The 19,337-nt window shown below is 51.2% G+C and overlaps 1 protein-coding gene across 1 annotated transcript in view; it reads right to left on the bottom strand.

The window, feature by feature from the left end:
* Nucleotides 1–509: 509 nt before the first annotated feature.
* PTGIS (prostaglandin I2 synthase) overlaps nt 510–19,337 on the bottom strand; it is a 39,494-nt gene continuing 20,666 nt past the window's right edge. Inside the window, exons 6-10 of the mRNA XM_042980191.1 lie at nt 16,994–17,175; nt 8,632–8,800; nt 7,456–7,637; nt 5,635–5,786; nt 510–3,175 (exon numbers count right to left, since the gene is read on the bottom strand). Of these exons, the coding sequence (XP_042836125.1) occupies nt 3,031–3,175; nt 5,635–5,786; nt 7,456–7,637; nt 8,632–8,800; nt 16,994–17,175 (830 nt within the window). The 3' untranslated portion in view covers nt 510–3,030. The remainder of the gene's footprint in view (nt 3,176–5,634; nt 5,787–7,455; nt 7,638–8,631; nt 8,801–16,993; nt 17,176–19,337) is intronic.

The following is a 19,337-nucleotide window of genomic DNA, read 5'->3' as shown; positions in this document are numbered from 1 at the left end:
GCCCCCTTCACCTGTGACTGTCAAGGAGAAAGTCTCGGGTGATGCTGGCCTGGCTCTAACACCCCTGGACCGCCTCCTTGTCTCATTTTGTAACAGAGAAGAGACAGACCTCGGGCTCTGAGCCTTGGCGACACAGCACGGAGGCCCTCCCACCCCGGCAAATTTATATTTCACAGCCATTTTCTATTTTTGGCAGTGAGAGATACATGTTGTCCGTTACTGGCAGTGATGGAATAACGTTCCCTTTTAAGCAAATTTAAGTGTAAAAAATGAGTCTGTTTCAAGGAGAATATCTGGTAAACAGCAATACAAAATATAGCACACACACACACAAAATGACAATGGGAAGGAAACACTTCATTAGGTCAACCTAAGAGCATTTAAAAAAATGTTTATTTATCTTGAAAGAGAGAGAGGGAAAGGGAGCGTGTGTGAGTTGGGGAGGGGCAGAGAGCGAGGGGGGGGACAGAGGATCCAAAGCTGGCTCTGCACTGATGCAGGGCTTGAACCCACGACGCGCGAGATCATGACCCGAGCCGAAGTCGGACACTTAACCGACTGAGCCACCCAGGTGCCCCAACCTAAGAGCATTTCTAACATGTGTCCTGCAAGTTTGTGATTCTAAAGCAAAATATGAAGAAATACAACGATGTCCGAGTACGTTCCTAACTGACCTGTGGCAAGGAGCGAACACCCTCACCTTTCCCTCTTTTCACTGTACCTTATGTTTACATTGATTTCTTTTTAAAGAACGGGAAAAAAGGGGAAAAGAATAAAGATTAAAACAAAGGAGGATTTAAAGCATCATCTCTCAAGCTCTACTCCAATATCTCTGGTACCAGCTGGGGCTACCTGGTGGGAGACCCATCTCTTCCTAATGACTGTGGCTCCAAGGAGGTGCCACCTTGAAAAGCAACTGGCCTTTTGGGGACATGGGTGAGGATCTAGTCCCGGGGACCACGCAGCCCTGATCTGTGGGGAGTCATCGGGGCTTTTCCCCAGCGCACCAGGGCACAGCCCTGCACGAGAGATCTTCCTGCAGCTACTTCTGCCAGCCTTCTTCTTTCCCTTCCAAGCCAGGAGGAGGCAGCTACAGTTGCCATGGAAACCGGCACCGTCCTCCCACAGAAGACTGCCAACCCTGATTTCCTGCGGAGTTAAGAAGCAGGTGGCAGCAGGGGTCACCCAGGCGTGAAGATGGGTTTCCCTGGGGATATCCTGCCTCCTGCCAATCACAGTGTCTGTCTGGGAATCCTGGGGGTGCCTGGAGGCTGAGGGCCAGGGAAGCCCCCAAGCCCCTGGAACGTTTGGAGGCCTCAGGTCCTCTCCTCCCTCTAGCCAGAGCTACGGGGACTGAGCTGTACGTACATGTGTGTGTGTGTGTGTCTTGTGCGATGCTAAACAGGACTGTCCCTCCACCACCCGCCTGGAGCCCAAGGAACACAGAGCTACCCACCCAGCATTTGCTACTGGGACACGAATTCTGCCAAATCCTACCAAGTCACGGCACCTCCCTGAGCGCCCTTCCTCATCCATAAAGAAGGCATAACCGTCCTCTCTTCACAGAGATGTCGTAAGAAGTAGGAATACTGCATCTACCGCACCTGTCACAGGCATTTAGAGGGTCCTCGGTAAACAGGACCTAATGTTAATAATAATACTTAACATCACAAGAAAGGTTTCCAGGCAGTTTTTCTCTTTGATCTGTCCCCCCCACCCCCGACCACAAAGCTGACGCAAAAGCAAGTTTTCATCCTTGATCTGTTTGTACGAGGGGGGGTGCACCCAGGTCAGGTGGACCATGGGTCTGAGGACCAATTAGTAGGTTGTTACCACTTCCTACAGTATCACTTCTAAGAGTTGGAAGAGGGCTCTCAAACTGGAATGCTTCCAAGGGCCTGGGGGTACTGGGAATGGAGAAGCAGAAAAATCTCCACCAAGTGGAAACCCAGCGAGCCAGAATGCACGTGCCCTGGATAAGGGAGGTGGCTGTACCTCAGCTCTGGCCAATAGCCGCCCTTGGGAATGTGGGCCCAGTGTGGCCAGGCTGGCCACGTTTTCGAGAGAAGCTGGACACTTTAAACAGACTCTCCCAAAGAGGACACGGTAACAGCTAATGTACTTTTTCGACGTCTGGGCCACACAAAACAGGTCTGCCACTGGAGCGTGCAGGAGCTGGTGGTTCCAGGCTAGGGGTGTAGCAAACCAACACCTCCTTTTCTGACTCCACCAGCCCAGGGAGCCCTGGCTGGTTCCTTCCAACGGGGCCAGCCTGCTGGGGCTGTCTTCCTCATTCCCTACTGGAGTCTGGACACTGGGAAAGCTCTCCCATCTGGAGCCCATACGTCTAGGACAGAGCACAGAGCCCAGTCTTTGGGAGGTGCGCATGTTCTGTGCCTTGAATATTCGCCTTTGGGAAAACTTTCTTGAATTTTCTCAAGCATTGGTGTGAATGGAGAGATTAAGGCAAGTGTGGCAAATGGGGCCCGTGGGTAAGCAGACAATTAAGGGACTCCTTTGGCTTAGGCTAGTTTAATGGTAATTTGGGGACAGAGCCTGTATCAATGGACACATGGCTAGGCCCTGATTGGCCTTTTTATGGCCAGCATCTGCTTTGACAGGCTAAGGCCTGGACCACATCACTGTCGAGGACCTGGCCCCTTGGGGAGCGGGGGCATGGCAGACCAGTCAAGACTCCTCTGCTTCTGCCCTGTGGGTCCCAGCTTTTGTGGATATCAGGAGGTGGGGGCAGGGCAAGGTGAGTCGGGAGAGAAAGAGACTCCTTTTGAAACTCGACCAGAACAGCAAACCATTCACAGAGCTTCTGGTGTCCCTTTTCCATTCACCCCCTCTCAGCTTCCCTTCGTTCCCCTCCCCTGGACATAGCCTTCCAAGGAAGAATCAGGAAAGTGGTCATGCGGGCACCGTTGAGTGTTCAAAGCTCCTGCACCCAGGGGAAATGCAGACACAGAAAGCCGAGTGATGGGGGGGGAGGGGGCAGGCTGGGTGGAGGCAAGTGCACGGCAGAGCTCACGGCCGGACGCGGTAACGGACAGGCACGTCGTGTTCCGGCTGCATCAGCCCAAAGCCGTACCTGCTGAGGTCAAACTCGGGGATCTCCACGTCTGGGTTGATCAGCTCCAGGTCAAAGTGCACCAGCACAAGGAACACGAATCTGCAGAGAGATGGTGGAAGAGTTGGGGGTCTCCTCTGGAATAAGGCAGGGGGGCAACGGCTTCCTCCTGAGTCTGACCCCAGCTCTCGCTTTGGGAAAAGCGGGAGGAGAGCAAAAGAGCACAGGTGCTTCCTGCCCAAAGTCCGTGAGCTCGTTCACCCCTGCCAGCCCCTGGGGTAGGAGGCCCGCCGGCCAGTTCTGCTGACAGGCGGTGACCAGAAATGACAAATGTCGATTCCACGCCAAAGACTGCTCAGCCGACACGAGACTGTAGGCATTTCTCTGCCTGATGGCTGCATGTGCCTTGTGTTGGGGTGATGGGGCGGGGAGACAGAAAGAGCTTGGCCCTGAGTCTCTGTGTGGAGGGGAGGGACCCCCAAACCCACAACCTAATTTGTATGAGTAGGAACAACACCTCTGTTGTGACAGGCCAGAGACTTGGGGGTCGTTTATTACAGCAGCAGAGTCTGACTCCTCCTGACTCAGGGACCCTTTCTGACTCTCCTGCCCGCCCCTTGTCCTCTCCCCACCCCTTGTCCCCACGCAACTCCTGGAGCCCTCGCTGTCTGCTCTGGTCAGGGCTGCTGCTAAACCAGAGGCTGCCTTTGTGAGCTTAGGGAAAGGTACCCCGCCCCCAAGGCCTCTTACTGCCGTCTCTGGGGAACCTCCTGACAAGCATACGAGCCGGGGGCAGGGTGTAATCGTGTGCCGGTAAGTGTGGAGGCAGCCCTACCTGATGTGAACTGGCCCCAGCCCACCTGCCTTAGCTCACTTCCTGTGTCAGTGGGGTCAGGACTGGATCTTCCACTGCTCAGTGTCCCTTCACCACCCCCACCGAGACCCAGGTGCCAGTGTGGGACTGAGGACGCTTTAACCTCACTGAATGGAGAGGAGGGAAGGCGAGGACAGAGCCAAGTCCACGCCCCAGGCAGCAGAGCTGGATGAACTCAACTCTGCCTCTTAAGTTTCCTCCCCACCCTGGGCCTCGGTTTCCCTGTCTGGTCAAAGAAGGCCCAAGAAGTGGGACGAGCCCCTCCCAGCTCTGAAGCTGTAGGATGCTAGAGATCAAGTTTGTATCGGGCAGGGAGCTCTGTGCTGACACCTGGATTTGGATCCTGGCACCTCCCCTCACCAGGTCCATGATCACGGTGGCAAATGATCTGACCTCTAGTCACTATCAGGCTGACCCCTGCCTAGCGGGGGTGCATGGCAGTGAAGGGAGATAAAAATACCAACAAATTAGCTAATTTACTGAAACCCTAGGTGCAAGGCACCGTGCTAAGCATTTAGTATGCATGATCTCTTTTTATCTGTCCAGAAACTTTCCGAGGTAACAACTACAGTCAGTTCCGCTACACTTTTGAACATGTGAGTCTGTTCCAACCTGATGGATACACTGGGACACCAAGGGGGCCTCATGCTAATTCCTCATTTGCTTATGGTTTCGTGTGGGAGAGGCACAAGGAGAAAGCACGTAACACGTGTGAGCCTGTACGACCATCTCTCCCCCGGGTTCTTATCTTGCATGTGTTACTTCACGAGGGTTTTTTTGACTGTCAGATCCCCGGCCCCATTTTTCCCACAATCCCTGTTGATTTTATTGTGTGGCTTCACGGGGGTGTGAGTTTTACGAAAGCCCATGAAGCAGAACTTACCGCCGAGAAAACCAAGACCAAGAGGTTAATGCAACGTGCCCACCCACCTAGCATAACTCTTGCACGTTAGTAATAGTAATGTGAGCAATTGTAATAATGACTAACACTTATTAAATGCCTACAATGAGCCAGGCAGTGGGGTAAGTACTTTGGAAGACCCAGTTCCTAGATTCTGACACCACTGGGGACACAGCAGGATTAGGACCCCCGCCTTGGACAGTTGAGGAAACAGGCACAGAAGGTCACCCAGCTTACGATTACACAGGGCCAGGACAGGACAGGGCAGATGTCATAACCCTGTCTGTGGTCCAGAGGCCAAGGCTCTTGGGATCCAGAGAAGAGAATTTATAAGGCACTCTGGCCCACAGGCGTTGAAATAACCAAGAGGGAACAATGACATTCGGCCAGTTCCTGCTGAGAGGGTTCTGAACACACACAGCAGCTGTGGATAGCAATGGTCAGCGGCACAGAACGTCCAGTGTTTGGTATTCTGGGAGTTTGGTATTTGGACACCAGGCTTGCAGGGAAGAGCTCATTGCCAGATCTGATGATTTCAAAAGAGATCAGAAATCTTGCTTTTTATGCGTGATCTTCTGATTCTTAAAAAGTTAGCACACATTTTTAAAAACACAAATAAATAGATCTGTGGGCAGGAGAAGGCTCATGGGCTGTGTGGAGCCTCTGCCCATTCTCCTGGCTGAGAACCCTTGGTCTCCGGAGAGGAGGGCGTGTGCCAACCAGCTGGAGCAGGAGCCTCCCCCTCCAACCCCAGGCCCGCACCCCGTGCCACCACCCCACGCTCACTGTTTGATGCTGCTGATGGCATAAGCCTTCCCCAGGCACTGGTTGTGCCCAGCGCCCCACGGCATGCTGTAGTGTTTCAGTCGCTTCCCGTCCTTGTAAAAGTCTTTCTTCTCTGACCCATCTGAGTTCAGGAATCGGTTATACTTAAACACCTGAAATAGAAAGGAGGTCCATTTCTGGCTCCACCCCCCACAACACGCATGCGGGGAGAAAACTGTGTGAGCGTGTTCATCGAAGTCTTGTTTACAAGAGGGAAAAACTGAAAACAACGTAAAGGCCAATCAACAGGGCAGTGGTTAAAAAATTACCACAGTTTAGGGCGCCTGCGTGGCTCAGTCGGTTGAGCATCCAACTTTGGCTCAGGTCACGATCTCACGGTCCGTGAGTTCAAGCCCCGCATTGGGCTCTGTGCTGACAGCTCAGGGCCCGGAGCCTGTTTCAGATTCTGTGTCTCCCTCTCTAATTCTGCCCATCCCTGGCTCACGGAGTGAGTGTGTCTCTCTCACTCTCTCAAGAATAAATAAACATAAAAAATTTTTTTTTTAGGGGCACCCGGGTGGCTCAGTCGGTTGAGCGCCCGACTTTGGCTCAGGTCATGATCTCGCAGTCCGTGAGTTCAAGCCCTGTATCGGGCTCTGTGCTGACAGCTCAGAGCCTGGAGCCTGTTTCAGATTCTGTGTCTCCCTCTCTCTCTGACCCTCCCCCATTCACGCTCTGTCTCTCTCTGTCTCAAAAATAAATAAACGTTAAAAAAAAATTTTTTTTTAATTTTTTTTAATTACCTCAGCTTTTTAGAAGGGTAGGCTTGGTCTGTGTGTGCTCACACAGAAAGGGTTCTTTAGACTGGTTGAGTTAAAAAGGCAAGTTTCAGAATAGCATGTATTGTGTTATCCTGTTCACACACCTATTTATTCATACGTGTGTCAGCGTGGTATGTGTGTCTGTAAAGGCATAAAAATAATTTAAAGGATACACTCCAAACCATTGTTAGGGAACTCTCTATAAGCGGAGGGTAAAGGCAGTGAAGAAAAGTTTTTACTTTTAAACATATGTGTCTGCATATTTCTACTTTACAAGTATATATTACTTTGGCAGGGTAAAATTTAAAATTATTTTTAGAGGTGCCTGGCTGGCTCAGAAGGTAGAGCATGCAACTCTTCATCTCAGGGTCATGAGTTCGAGCCCCTCACTGGGCATAGAGATTACTTAAACAAAATTATTTTTTAAAAAGAGGATGTCAATTTCCTTTGGTTACATTGTAGGGTAAGGCGAAGACAGTGTCTGAGAACAGGGCTTGGCACAGGGGAGGAGCTGAATGAAAGATGGGCGGAAGGACACGTAAAAGGACCAGGGGATGCAGAGATGGAAGACTGAGTGGGTAGGTGGATGGATGGATGGAAGGAAGGAAGGGTATGTGGATGGATGTACAGCACAGGGCCTGGCTCATGGTAAGCACCCAAATCTGTTAGAAATTATAAAAGTTTGACCCATCTATCTCAAAGTCCGAGGAGAGAGAAAAGTGTTGAGAAGCTGACATAACATTCTGAAAACAGGAAAATTGCTCAGCTATCACTTACAAAGCATTCCATGCATGCCAGGCACTGTGAAGCCCTTTCTTACACGCTCTCCTTTAATTTTCCTGACAACCCAATGAGTCAGGTGCTATCATCAGGTCCATTTCACAGGCGAGAGACACAGAGAGGTGAAGTAATCTGGGCATGGTCACACAGCAAACAAAGAGCAGAGCTGGGCTGCCACTCAGATCCGGCTAGTCCCGAAGCCACTGATTTTTTTCCCCACAGTCGCTGGTATGCAACTTACCTCTGGGTCTGTGTAGATTTCCGGGTCTTTCTGGGGACTCAGGAAGGGAAAGAGGAGGAGGCGGTCTCCACGTCGCAGGCTGAATTCCCGCCCATCTGCCATGGGCATGGCCAGGTCCACCATGACCTCCCGGGTAATGAAGGGCGCAGCAGTGAGCCTGAGGCTCTCACTAAGCACGCTGTCTGCATGGGCAGGTACCAGGAAGGGTCAGCAGCTGTCCTCTCACACACGCAAATGCCACCCCCAGCCCTCATTTTACAGAGGAAGGTGGGCAGGCTCAGAGAGGGTGCATAACTTGCCCCCCATCACACAGAGGAGCCAAAAAAGGCCACCTGATGAGATATGATTACTATGGTCCTCGGATATTGGATGTGAGGGTTCGGGTCTGACTCTAGAAGCTGTGAAGGACTGTGGGAGCCAGGGAGATATCAGGGGAGACTGGGGAGAGCAGGGCCATCAGTGTCGGTTGTTTCTGTTTGACCAGCTTACACTCCCCGCTGGAAGCAGTTCCCTGATCTTCTTCTGGAGACCACTCCTCTCCCGCTGTCAGAGGTTGGGCTGTTGACTTTACTCCCAATTCCATGGGCTGTGTGTGATTGACCAATCAGAGCATTTCAACCCTCTGAACCTGTCACTGGTTCAAGATGGGCATGTGACTCAAAGAGAGCCAATGAGACACAATCCTGGGACTTTGGGTAGGAACATCTCAGAGAAGCACCCCCTCGTAGGACTGACAGTATGCCCAGTCCTGGACACTAGTCCAGGACTGGTGGCCATCCTGCTGACCTGAGACTAGAGCCAACCCAGCAGGGCAGGGCCCAGAGAGGGACAGACTGAGTCCTAATGATGTTGTTAAAGCACCTGGGTCTACCTGTGCCTGAAGTTAGCTGTCCTCTGGACTTCTGAGTTAATGCCCTCAAAGAAAGTCCTTTGTCTGCTTCAGCCAGTTTAAGTTAGGTGTTTTGCCATTTGCAACCAAAAATCTGCAGAGACCATGAGTCCTGGGCAGCTGAGTGAGGGGCACAGAGATACCAGGTCTAAGAAGATAGGAGGTCTTGGGAGACCCTAGGTCAGAGGACACTGATGGACTCTGGATGATGGGACTCCATGTTGGGAAGGGCTTAGGGGGCCCACGATGACCCAGTCTTGGGGGCTAATCTGGAGGGTCTGTCTCACCAAGCACAGGCATGCTGTCCAAAAGCTTCTGGGGGAGGGTGGTCATTTGCGAAACAGTCTGTTCTGTTCTGGAGAGGAGCTGCTCAAGCTCTCCACGGACAGCAGCCAGGGCCTCAGGATTCTTGAGGAGGAAGAGCAGAAGCCAGAAGGCAGCAGGACCCATGTTGCCCTGCAAGGAGAAGGAGCCCCTGTCATACCATCAACAGGGCAAACCTGGGGTGAGAGCTGACTGGCCCGTGCCACAGCCACAGCCCTGGCCAAGGCACAGGGGTCAGTAGGCCTGGGTTCCCATGCCTGCCAAACATCTAGGCATGACTCATATTTATCTTCAGCTCAGGACACGGCCCAAATATGCTCTGGGGCTTTGGTGTAGCCCAATGCCTACACTCAGGGCTATTCTTGGCATCCCTGACCTTGAGCAAAATCCCTGAGCTGAGCTCACACAGGTGATCTTCATAGCTAATCAGCAAAGAAGTGTCAGTAGTAGGAACAAGGTGTATCAGTTAAGATTATTGTTAACATCTAGGACGACCGAATCCTTAGCCCCGGTTCTCCACCCTTCCCTGTATCCGTGCCCCTTGTCACGGACTTTGCTCTGCCTCCCATTTCAGAGGCAGAGTGTATTTCCCCAGCCCCCTGAATCTGGGCTCCGCTGTGTGACTTGTTTTGACCAACAGAATCGATCAGAACTGACCGAGCAGCAGCTCTGAGCACGGGCCTTAAGAGACCTTGTCTGTTTCCACCTGCCCGATGGCTTGCTGGTCCCACGAGGAGGATGAGACACACGTGGGACAGAGCCGGCCGTCCAGCTAAGCCTCGTCCAGAGCGGCTGACTCCCAGCAGACCCACAGATGTGGGAGTTAAATAAATACCCATCAGTGTGTGCCACCAAGTTTTTGTGGTTTGTTGTCACACAACAATAGCAACTGATGTAATGCCCGGGTATCTACTTTCAAATATTTGCACATTGTGTGTGTATGTTGAGAAGAAGCGGTAATCAACGATGACCATGAAAGCTAGTAATTTCTTGAACAAAAATTATGTAAAAGTTCTCAATAGTTCAGTAATTAGGAAAATGGATAAAATCTCTTGCTCTAGGGGCACCCGGCTGGCTCGGTTGGAGGAGCATGTGACTCTTGATTTCGGGGTTGTGTGAGCCCCATGTTGGGTATAGAGATTACCTGAATAAATAAAAAACTACAAAAAATATTTTTAAATTTCTTGTTCCAAGACTTCAGCCTTAGCTGAACACTTTAATATTCAGGTATTTCCTGCAGCTGAAATATGTGTGGGGTACCCCAAAATAAGCTCCAGGCATGGGTGGAATACCAACTAACCTTGATACGGGGGACGACTTTTGGCTGTCATCCCATCTTGATGATAGTCATTAAACGCCGTATTTCCCCAGTAATTCTATTACAGACATAATTGCACACGGACAAAAGGACATTTGCACAAGGATATGGATCACAGTGCTGATGTAACAGCAAAAGATGGGAAGCAAAGCCGGTCTATCAATAGATCAATGAGATAGACGATGATCCCTCCATAGAACGATGATACAGGAAGTCGTTAAAAGGCAGCTGGCTCTGTGTGTACCAATGGGACAGTAGCCAAGATGCCCTGAGGCACAGGGGGACGCAGAACAGGGATTCACTGTGCTCCCATTTGCAGGTTTGAAGAGGGATCCCATGAGGAAGCACAGACCATCTCTACAAGGAGCCTCTGGGACCGAAGCGGGAGGGGCGGGGGGGGGGGGGGAGTGGCAGGTACTGATTCTCACTACATATGCCCTTTTACACTGTTTGAATTTTTTTAATGGATGCAGTACTTTTAAGCCAAAGAAAAGTGGGGTGATTTTTATAATGATCTGCAATGACATGGAGAAATGCTTGTGACATGATATTAAGTAAAATTAAAACTTGGATTTTAAAAACTGCATGATCTTGGTGGCTCAGCTGGTTAAGCATCTGACTCTTGATTTCAGCTCAGGTCATGATCTCATGGTTTGTGAGATCGAGCCCCGAATCGGGCTCTGTGCTGACAGTGCAGAGACTGCTTGGGGTTCTCTCTCTCCCTCTCTCCATCTCTGCCCCTTCCCTGCTTGCATGCACTCTCTCTCTCTCTCTCTCTCTCAAAAAAAAAAAAAACCAAAAAAAACCAAAAAAAAACCAAAAAAAAAAAACCTAAATAACAACAAAAAACTCCATGATCTTAATCACAGAAATGTACAGAAAAAGGCAGAAAACAAATGGACCAAAGCATCAATGATGGTGAAACAGATTTTCTGGGTTTTTTTTTCTTTAGCTGCTGTGAATTCAGCACCAAGGAAGTGCCATTGTTCCCTCATTCAATTCTCCCTTCAAGCAGGTACCATTATCACCCATTTCACTGAAAAGGCCAACTAAGCACTCCCCAGTCCCAGCGCACAGCAGGAGTTCAATGGTATTTGTGGAAGAAACCTCTATGTCCAAGGCAGCCTGGGAGGTGGGCTGGCAGAACCCTGGACTGGACCAGGCAGAGTTGGGTTTACAACCCAGCTCCCCGCTTTCTGTGACTCTGGACAAGTCACTTCCCACTCTGGGTCTCAAAACCTCCGTCCTGGTTAAGTGGGGGTAACATAAGCCATCTCCGCCTGCTGGGCACAGAGCAGGTGCTCAGAAGTGGTCTCCCCTCCCAGCACCCCTCCTCTCCTCCCCTACCCCGTTTGAGAACAAGGTGGGGCCTTGGACTCTGAGATTTCCTCTGGCACCTCAGGTCCTACAGAGACAAGCAAGGTCACTTGCTGTCCATCACTTAAACAGCCAGGGGGCTGTAGGTGATAAATAATTCAGCCTTGGGTGAAGCCAGGGCCAAGGCCATTTTGTCTTGCCTGGACAGTCTGATGGCGGCCACCGCTCATTAATCACAAAGAATGAGGGGAGCATGAGGCTGCTCAGTGATCTCTGCCTTCCAGAAAAAAACCGTGGCAAGTTAGGGAGGCGGCAAAGACTGCCTTCCACTCACTGCACAGACGTGTGAGTGTGCACGTGTATGTGATCACACCTCTACAAGAGATCTTGAACTCACTACCCTGGAAGTCGAGCTGTCTCCCATAGAGCCCCGCCTCCATTTACCCAGGAGAATGCGTCCGGTCTAGCCTCATTCCCCACCCCCGCAGACAAAGTCCATTCACCCAGGAGCGCCTGTCCTCTGCTCTACCTTTCCTGTGAATGGCAGCAGCTGACCTCCAGGGGGCGCTCAAAGTGCACCGGACACCGCACTGGGATCCTGTGCTCCACTTTGTGGCCACCTCACCACACAGCCAGGAGGAGTGGGGGACACGTGCACCCTGCCTGCCCTGCTTCCACTCCCTTGCCTGTGGATAGCAGCACCCCATTTTCCTTCGAAGAAGTACGTCCTACTCCACTCTGGGCATCTGGGGCTGAGCCACACCCTCCAGACCTCAGGTGTGGCCTCGCTACCCGGGCTGGGCCACTCGGTGATATACTCAGAGGGGACGTGTGACTCGGGCTGGGCCAATGAGCCTCAGACCTGGGATTTGTGGGAGAATCCATGGGAAGGAGAAGCCCTCCTCCACGGGGGGGCTGCCCAGCTGCCAGGAGCTGCTGGCACCCTTCGCGGCCACCCTCTGGGGCAGCCCGTCTGGGCCTGGAGCCACCAGAGAAGAAAGCAGAGCTGAGGGATGGGAGGTCACAGGTGATATCTCTTTTCATTTTTTGTGATTAAAAAAAAATCTGTTGTTTTTAGGGTCGACATGGTTGCCCCTCCCCCCGCCTAATGCCTCAGAGCTGGGAGGGAAGCCTGGGCCGCCGTGGGCCTGCCAGGCAGGGCTTCGTGAACGCCTCGCTCTGCCCACCTCACCCCGTCAGAGCCAGCCCCTTCCCTGACCTGGGCGGCCCTCTAGCTCCCGGGGGCTGGAGCCTCCGGTCTCCACTCTGATCTGACGATAGCAGCCAAACTACCATCTGGCCACCTCTCAGAACTTTCTGCAGCTGGCCTCTGGGTGGCCCCCTCCCGGTTCCCCTCCCACAGCCCCCGGACCACTCCTCCTCGGTTTTCATGCAGACTCCTCTCCGCCTTCCTGATCCCCACAGCTGGAGAGGCCAGGTGGGTGCCCTCTCCATCCCCCTGAGCCCCTGCGGTCTCCAGACCAGTGGCTGCCCAAACCACCACCACACCAACACCTCCCAAGGGCACATCTCCCTCCTGGACCTCAGCCCTGAATTCCATATTCTTCTTCACTCCAGCTGTGTCCCCCACCCCCTACCCAGTTCTCTGTTTCAAACTCACACACCCAAAACCAACCCTCTGATTCTCTCCCCGCACGCCTGCCCCGTTCACCATCTCGCTCATCAGTTAACAGCATCTTTGTCCTTCCTGTTGCTCAGGCCAAAACCTGGAGACATCGCTGTTGGTACCTTCTCTCAATGTCCCGTCCGACAGCAAATCCTGTTGGCTCTACCCAGAAATGTGTCCAGAATGCACTCACTCCCTCTCTTGGCCTCGGCACCTGCCCTGGTCCATCACCATCCTCTCTTGCCTGGACATTGCAGTGGCCTCATCTCTGGTCTCCCTGCCTCCACTTTCTCCCCCTACAGCCGATTCTCAGTGATGTAGCCAGAATAATCCCTCTAAAGCAGATGGCAGGCTGTGTTGCTCCTCTGTTCAGAGTCCCCAAAGAGGGGGTATAGCTCAGTGGTAGAGCATTTGACTGCAGAGTCCCCAAAGAATTCCTTTCTCAGAGGAAAAGCCAAAGTCCTCCCCAAAGCCCACAGGGCCCCGCTGCCTCTCTATCACATCACCCTGATCCCCACCTCAGGGCCTTTGCACTTGCTGTGCCCCTGTTTGGATGCCCTCATCCTATGTATCTATATGGCTCCTTCCCTCACTTTATATTCTGCTCAGATGTCACCTTCCTGGTGAGGGCTTCCTTGGCCACCCTACATAAAGTAGCCCTCCCCACCCCCTCCCCCACTTTATCGGTTCTCTACAGAACTTGACTATGTTTACCTTGGCTATATTTCATACGCTGACTTGTTTACCAAGTGTCTTCTCCCAGAATGTCAGCTCCGTAAGGGCAGGGGTCTTTGGTCTGCTCACTGCTGTATCCCCGGCTTCTAGAATGGTGCCCAGCACACAGTGGCCATTCACTAAATAATTGTTGAACACGTCTAGTGAGCTCTAGTCACCTGCCCGGTACAATTACAGGTTTGCCATCATCGCTTTCTCCCATCCTCACCACAGCGCCTTGAGGACGGACTGACTGCCACCTTCACTTTACAGCTGAGTAAACTGAGGCACCAAGAACATAAGTGACTGGTTTGCCAGGGAGTGGCAAAGTCAGGATTCAAATCCAGGCAGGTGGGTCACAGAGCCTGTGCCCAACACCACGGGGCTTCTCAGCATCTTGGCCTTGCTCTTAAGACTCGAGCCCTCGGGCCGCCTGGGTGGCTCAGTCCGTTGAGCGTCTGACTTCGGCCCAGGTCATGATCTCATGGCCCGTGAGTTCGAGCCCCGTTTCGGCCTCTGTGCTGACAGCTCGGAGCCTGGATGGAGCCTGGATGGAGCCTGCTTCGGATTCTGTGTCCCTCTCTCTCTCCACCCCACCCCTGCTTGTACTCTGTCTCTCCCTGTCTTTCAAAAATGAATAAACATTAAAAAAATAAAAAAAATAAAAAGACTCAAGCTCTCGAAGCATCTTGTCACCTGCCTGAATTCTGCACACTGTCAACAACGCAGAGTCAGAGGATGTCCTGTCCCCAAGCCCTGCTCAGTTCTCCTGGCCCCACCAAAGGCTGTTCCCCAGACTCTCTGCCACTCAAGCCCCCAAGCCAGCATCTAGTTCTGCTGACAGAGGTCATTCTGCAAGGGATTCTGGGGGCGGTTGGGAGCTCCAAGTCTCTACCCATAAATATGTTATTAGGCACTAATGGGGCCCCAACTGCTGATTAAACCCAGCCCTTGCCCCTTGCCAGCCTTTGCCTGCAAGGACAGTTAATGGCTCTGAGAGAAAACTAAAAATAAGCTGCAAGTCGATGGGAAGGGAATTACCCAGAAATGTCAGTCTGTGCAGCTGTCACTGCTGAGGAGGGGCCAAGAGAAGGTGCAGGGCTCTGGGGTCCAGGAGAGGACAGGAACCAGGCCTCGAGAGGTAGCATCCTCAGCCCTGCTTTCTCTCACCCCAGTATCTGGTCCATTACCATACCCACTGGCGCTGGCTTCTCTGTTTCCAGAATTTCCTCATCACCTCCATGGCCACCACCTGGTCCTACCGCCACTGTCTCATTGGTGTCCTTACTTCTGCCTTTGCTCCTGAGATCCTTTCTCTGCTCTGCTTAGAACATTCCCAGGGCTCCCACCTCAGCCACAGAAAAACCCCAAATTCTTATTTACTGGGACCCACATGCCATCCATGGTCTCTTCCCTCATTCCTACCCCTCCTCACTCTGCTTCAGCCACACTCAACTCCTTCCTAGTGTCCAAACACTGGGTATGATGCAACCCCAGGGCCTTTGCACTTTCTGTTTCCCCTACTCGGAATGCTCTATTCCCACATCTCTCCCAAGCCCCCAGCTTCAGCTCTTTCTTATCAGCCAAACCTCTCCTTCTCAGAGAGTCCTCCTCAACCACCTTGATGACAACAGACCCCCAGGGTCTCTCTATTCCTGACTCCATATTACATCCTGTATATATCCACATCTAAATTCACCCTGTACAGGGTGCCTGGGTGGCTCAGTTGGTTAAGCGTCTGATTCTGGATTTTGGCTCAGGTCATGATCTCACCAGTCTCCTTGTTGACAGCACAGAGCCTGCTTGGGATTCATTCACTCATTCTCTCTCTCTCCCCCACTCCCTCCCTCTCTGCCCCTGCCCCACTTGTGCAGGTGCACACACAGTTTCTCTCTTTCTCAAAATAAATAAACTTAAAAATAAAATAAAATAAAATAAATAAAATAAAATAAAATAAAATAAAATAAAATAAAATAAAATCACCCTGTATGCACTTCCTTGACTGTCTGCACCAGCTAAAATATAAGCAACAAAAGCAGATCTTTGAGGTCTAGGTAAGTACTCAACGGAACTTTTAAATAATTCTTCAAAATGACTGTTCTGCATACTTCAAAAATGTCAAGGTCATGAAAAACAATGAAAGGCACAGAAACTGTTCCACATTAAAGAAAACTCAAAAGACAGAATGACTAAAGGCACAGTGTGATCCTGGATTGGATGTCGGACCAAGATGAGCCATAAAGGACATTGTTGGGACAAGTGGCAAGACTGAATCGGGACTATTAGATAATGATCCTGAATCTGGGTTAATTGTCCTGAATGGGATCCTCATACTGGGTCATGTAAGGGAAACTTCTTGCTCTTAGGAATATACACTGAAGTAATTAGGGATAAAGAGTCATGATGTCTGCTACTTGTCTGCAAACGACTCAGTAAAATAACCCCAGTAGGAGATAGGGAGGAGGAGGAGGAGGAGGGGAGGGGGAGAAGGCACATGTGATAAAATGTTAAAAATTGGGAACTCAAGGTGAACTGTGTATGTTTATTAAACTATTCACACAGCTTTTCTCTTTTTTTATTTTTTATTAATTTTTTTATTATTATTTTTAAAAATATTTTTAACGTTTATTTATTTTTGAGACAGAGAGACAGAGCATGAATGGGGGAGGATCAGAGAGAGAGGGAGACACGGAATCCGAAACAGGCTCCAGGCTCTGAGCTGTCAGCACAGAGCCCGACGCGGGGCTCGAACTCACGGACCTAAGTTCGTTCGATGAGCGAGATCATGACCTGAGCTGAAGTCAGAGGCTAAATCGACAGAACCACCCAGGCACCCTCTCTTTTTTTTTAACGTTTATTTATTTTTGAGACAGAGAGAGACAGAGCATGAATGGGGGAGGGTCAGAGAGAGGGAGACACAGAATCTGAAACAGGCTCCAGGCTCTGAGCTGTCAGCCCAGAGCCCGACGCGGCTCTTGAACCCACGGACCGCGAGATCATGACCTGAGCCAAAGTCAGTTGCTCAACCGACTGAGCCACCCAGGCGCCCCAACACACAGCTTTTCTCTAAGTTTGACATTTTTCCAAATTAAAATAAATTAACACTGAATGAATGATCCCATTCCCGATACCGTCTGATGGTTAAGAAAGTCCGGGAACTGGGGCAGACAGCTGGGTATGTTCACATACCCACACCCACGCTCATGTGGAGAAAACACTCGCAGATGCACACACCCACGCACGCACACTCCTATGCACACTCACACGTGTGCCTGCGTGTGCCCGATGGCACACACAGAGACACCTGCACTCACACGCACAACCACACCCGTGTGCACCATCCACCCACCTGTGTGGCCCAGAGCTGCAGCACCAGGGCCCGGGCCTGCATGTCCTCGGGCACCCCTATCTCCTCCAGGTACAGCAGGTAACTCCCCAGCCACTTGCTCCGGTGGGCCCGAGCAGCAAGTCTGGCTGGGGACAGCAGCTTCCACAGGTGACCTTTGACTCTGCACATGCGGTCCTTATCCCCTACAGGGACAGAGCACAGGGGGGCGGGGGTTACGGATCCACCCCGGGCCCAAGGCCACCCAGCCCCAATGTCCCGTGAGGCCAAGGCTCTTCTGGGTGTCACTCCTCGGGGTGGGGAAAGAGGACCCAAGAAAGGCCTTTAAATGCCAACTTGTTATTATCTGTCTCACCCCAGTGGCCAGGAGTGAGGGGTCCTGTCTCGCTCACCTCTGTGAGCTCTGTCTCCAGCACCTGGCCCGCAGGAGGTGCTCTGTTAATACGCATTAAATGAACGGTGTTTCTTACACAGCAGGGGAAGGAACAGGGAACGCCGAGCCCCATTCTCCCTTCCCAGGGTCCCATCCCAAAGCAACGCCAGCCGTGTGCACAAGGAGACGACATGAGCCGACTCGCACAGCTCCGTTCAGGAGACGTGGGAAATGACCTAACTGCTATCGAGAGGGGAAAGATGGGTCTAGGGTCTCAAACTCAACTACCTCCAGGGAAGGCAGGTAAAGTAAATGAAGGAGGAGGGCCAGGACGGGGCCATGGGGAACAGGAGGGTCGGGGTGACCACCAGCCTGGCAGAGGAACTTGGCCCAGCACGACCAGGGAGCCTGAGTCTTCCCATGTGCTTTAAGGCCGGCATCTGGGCAAGAAATGTTCGTCACTGTGCAGGCCACAAAAGCCTCTCTGAAGGGCAGCTCTGGCCCACGGATTACCAGTTCACAGGCACCATGAAGTAAACAACAGGGTGTTAGGCTCTGGGGCACCACAGGCGGTGGAAACCGAGGTATGGATCCAGATGGGCCGAGCCGGGCAGACTGTTGAGGGCACAAAGCCAGGTGCTTATCATTCACACACTGTGTTCACACTGCAGGACGATGCTGTATTTACAGATGTACGTGCAAATAAGAGAGTTGGTTCTTCCGAAATCACCCCTTGGAAAAGTGGGTGTCACTCTGGATGGTTACAAAATTCCCAAGGACTAGAGGTGCTCTCACCGGCTTTTTGGAACCACGAAGCAGTGTTTCAGGAAGACCCATCCACCCAATGGTTCTAGACTGGGTTGCATATTACAGGGTATTCGAAAGGGTGGAAAATGTAGGGTAAACTTATATTAAAATATACATATATTTTAAGCATATTATATTTTCAAATAATATGCTCCATATGCTTTTTTTCAACCTCCGGACCTTTTCAGGTGATATACTTCTCAATTTAATATTTTTTAATGTTTATTTATTTTCGAGAGAGACAGAGCATGAGTGGGGGAGGGGGAGAGAGAGAGAGAGAGAGAGGAAGACACAGAATCTGAAGCAGGCTCCAGGCTCTGAGCTGTCAGCACGGAGCCCCACGCAGGGCTTGAACTCACAACCTGTTAGATCATGACCTGACCGAAACCAAGAGTTGGACGTTTAACCGAGAGAGCCACCCGGGTGCCCCTGTACTTCTCGATTTAAAGCAATGAGCCCACTGTTCATCTGAAATACATTATCTTCCTATGTCTCTCAACTTTTGGGGCACTGGAGAATCGCCCAGAAGCTTTAACTCTCTGGATGCCCAGGTCCCACTGCAGACCAATCTTGTCAGAATCTTGGGGGCATGGGACCTGGGCATGTGGAGGTTTTCAACAAGTGAGTGGAGGCTAAAGGAAGTGCTAAAGGCCCTCGGTTGATGCTCATGCTGGATTTGTAAGAGTTAGCTGATGAAATAGCTAAAGAAGCGAGCAAAGAAATTTAACACAGATTTGGAAATGACTGGGATTCTTTGAGCTCTGACAGCACAATTACACACCTTGAATATCACTGTCAACACAGCTTCTAAGGATGACTTTAAAAAGTAACACAGTATGAAAAGACAATGAGCAGGATGAGAGAAAATATTTGCAAATCATAGATCTGGTAAGGGTCTAGGATCCAAAATATATAAAGAACTCTTGCAATTCGACAACAACAAAAACCCACCCCACCTCACAACTCCTCAGTTTTCAAACCTGTAAACTGGGATAACAGAAGTACCCACACAAAGGGTTGTGCAGAAATTGAATGTGTTAACTTAGAAAACAGAGAGTGATTCCATGGAGAATATATTCATGTATTGTTTCTATACTTAGGAAATAACAATAATATGTGAAATAAAGAACACACAGTTGGCAGCCAGAGACCCTGGTAGAAATCCTA

Source organism: Panthera tigris, chromosome A3 (genome assembly GCF_018350195.1).
Source record: "Panthera tigris isolate Pti1 chromosome A3, P.tigris_Pti1_mat1.1, whole genome shotgun sequence".
NCBI classification, from domain to species: domain Eukaryota; kingdom Metazoa; phylum Chordata; class Mammalia; order Carnivora; family Felidae; genus Panthera; species Panthera tigris.
The sequence above is the reverse complement of the archived record's forward strand: the minus strand, read 5'-3'. Positions and strand labels throughout refer to the sequence as shown.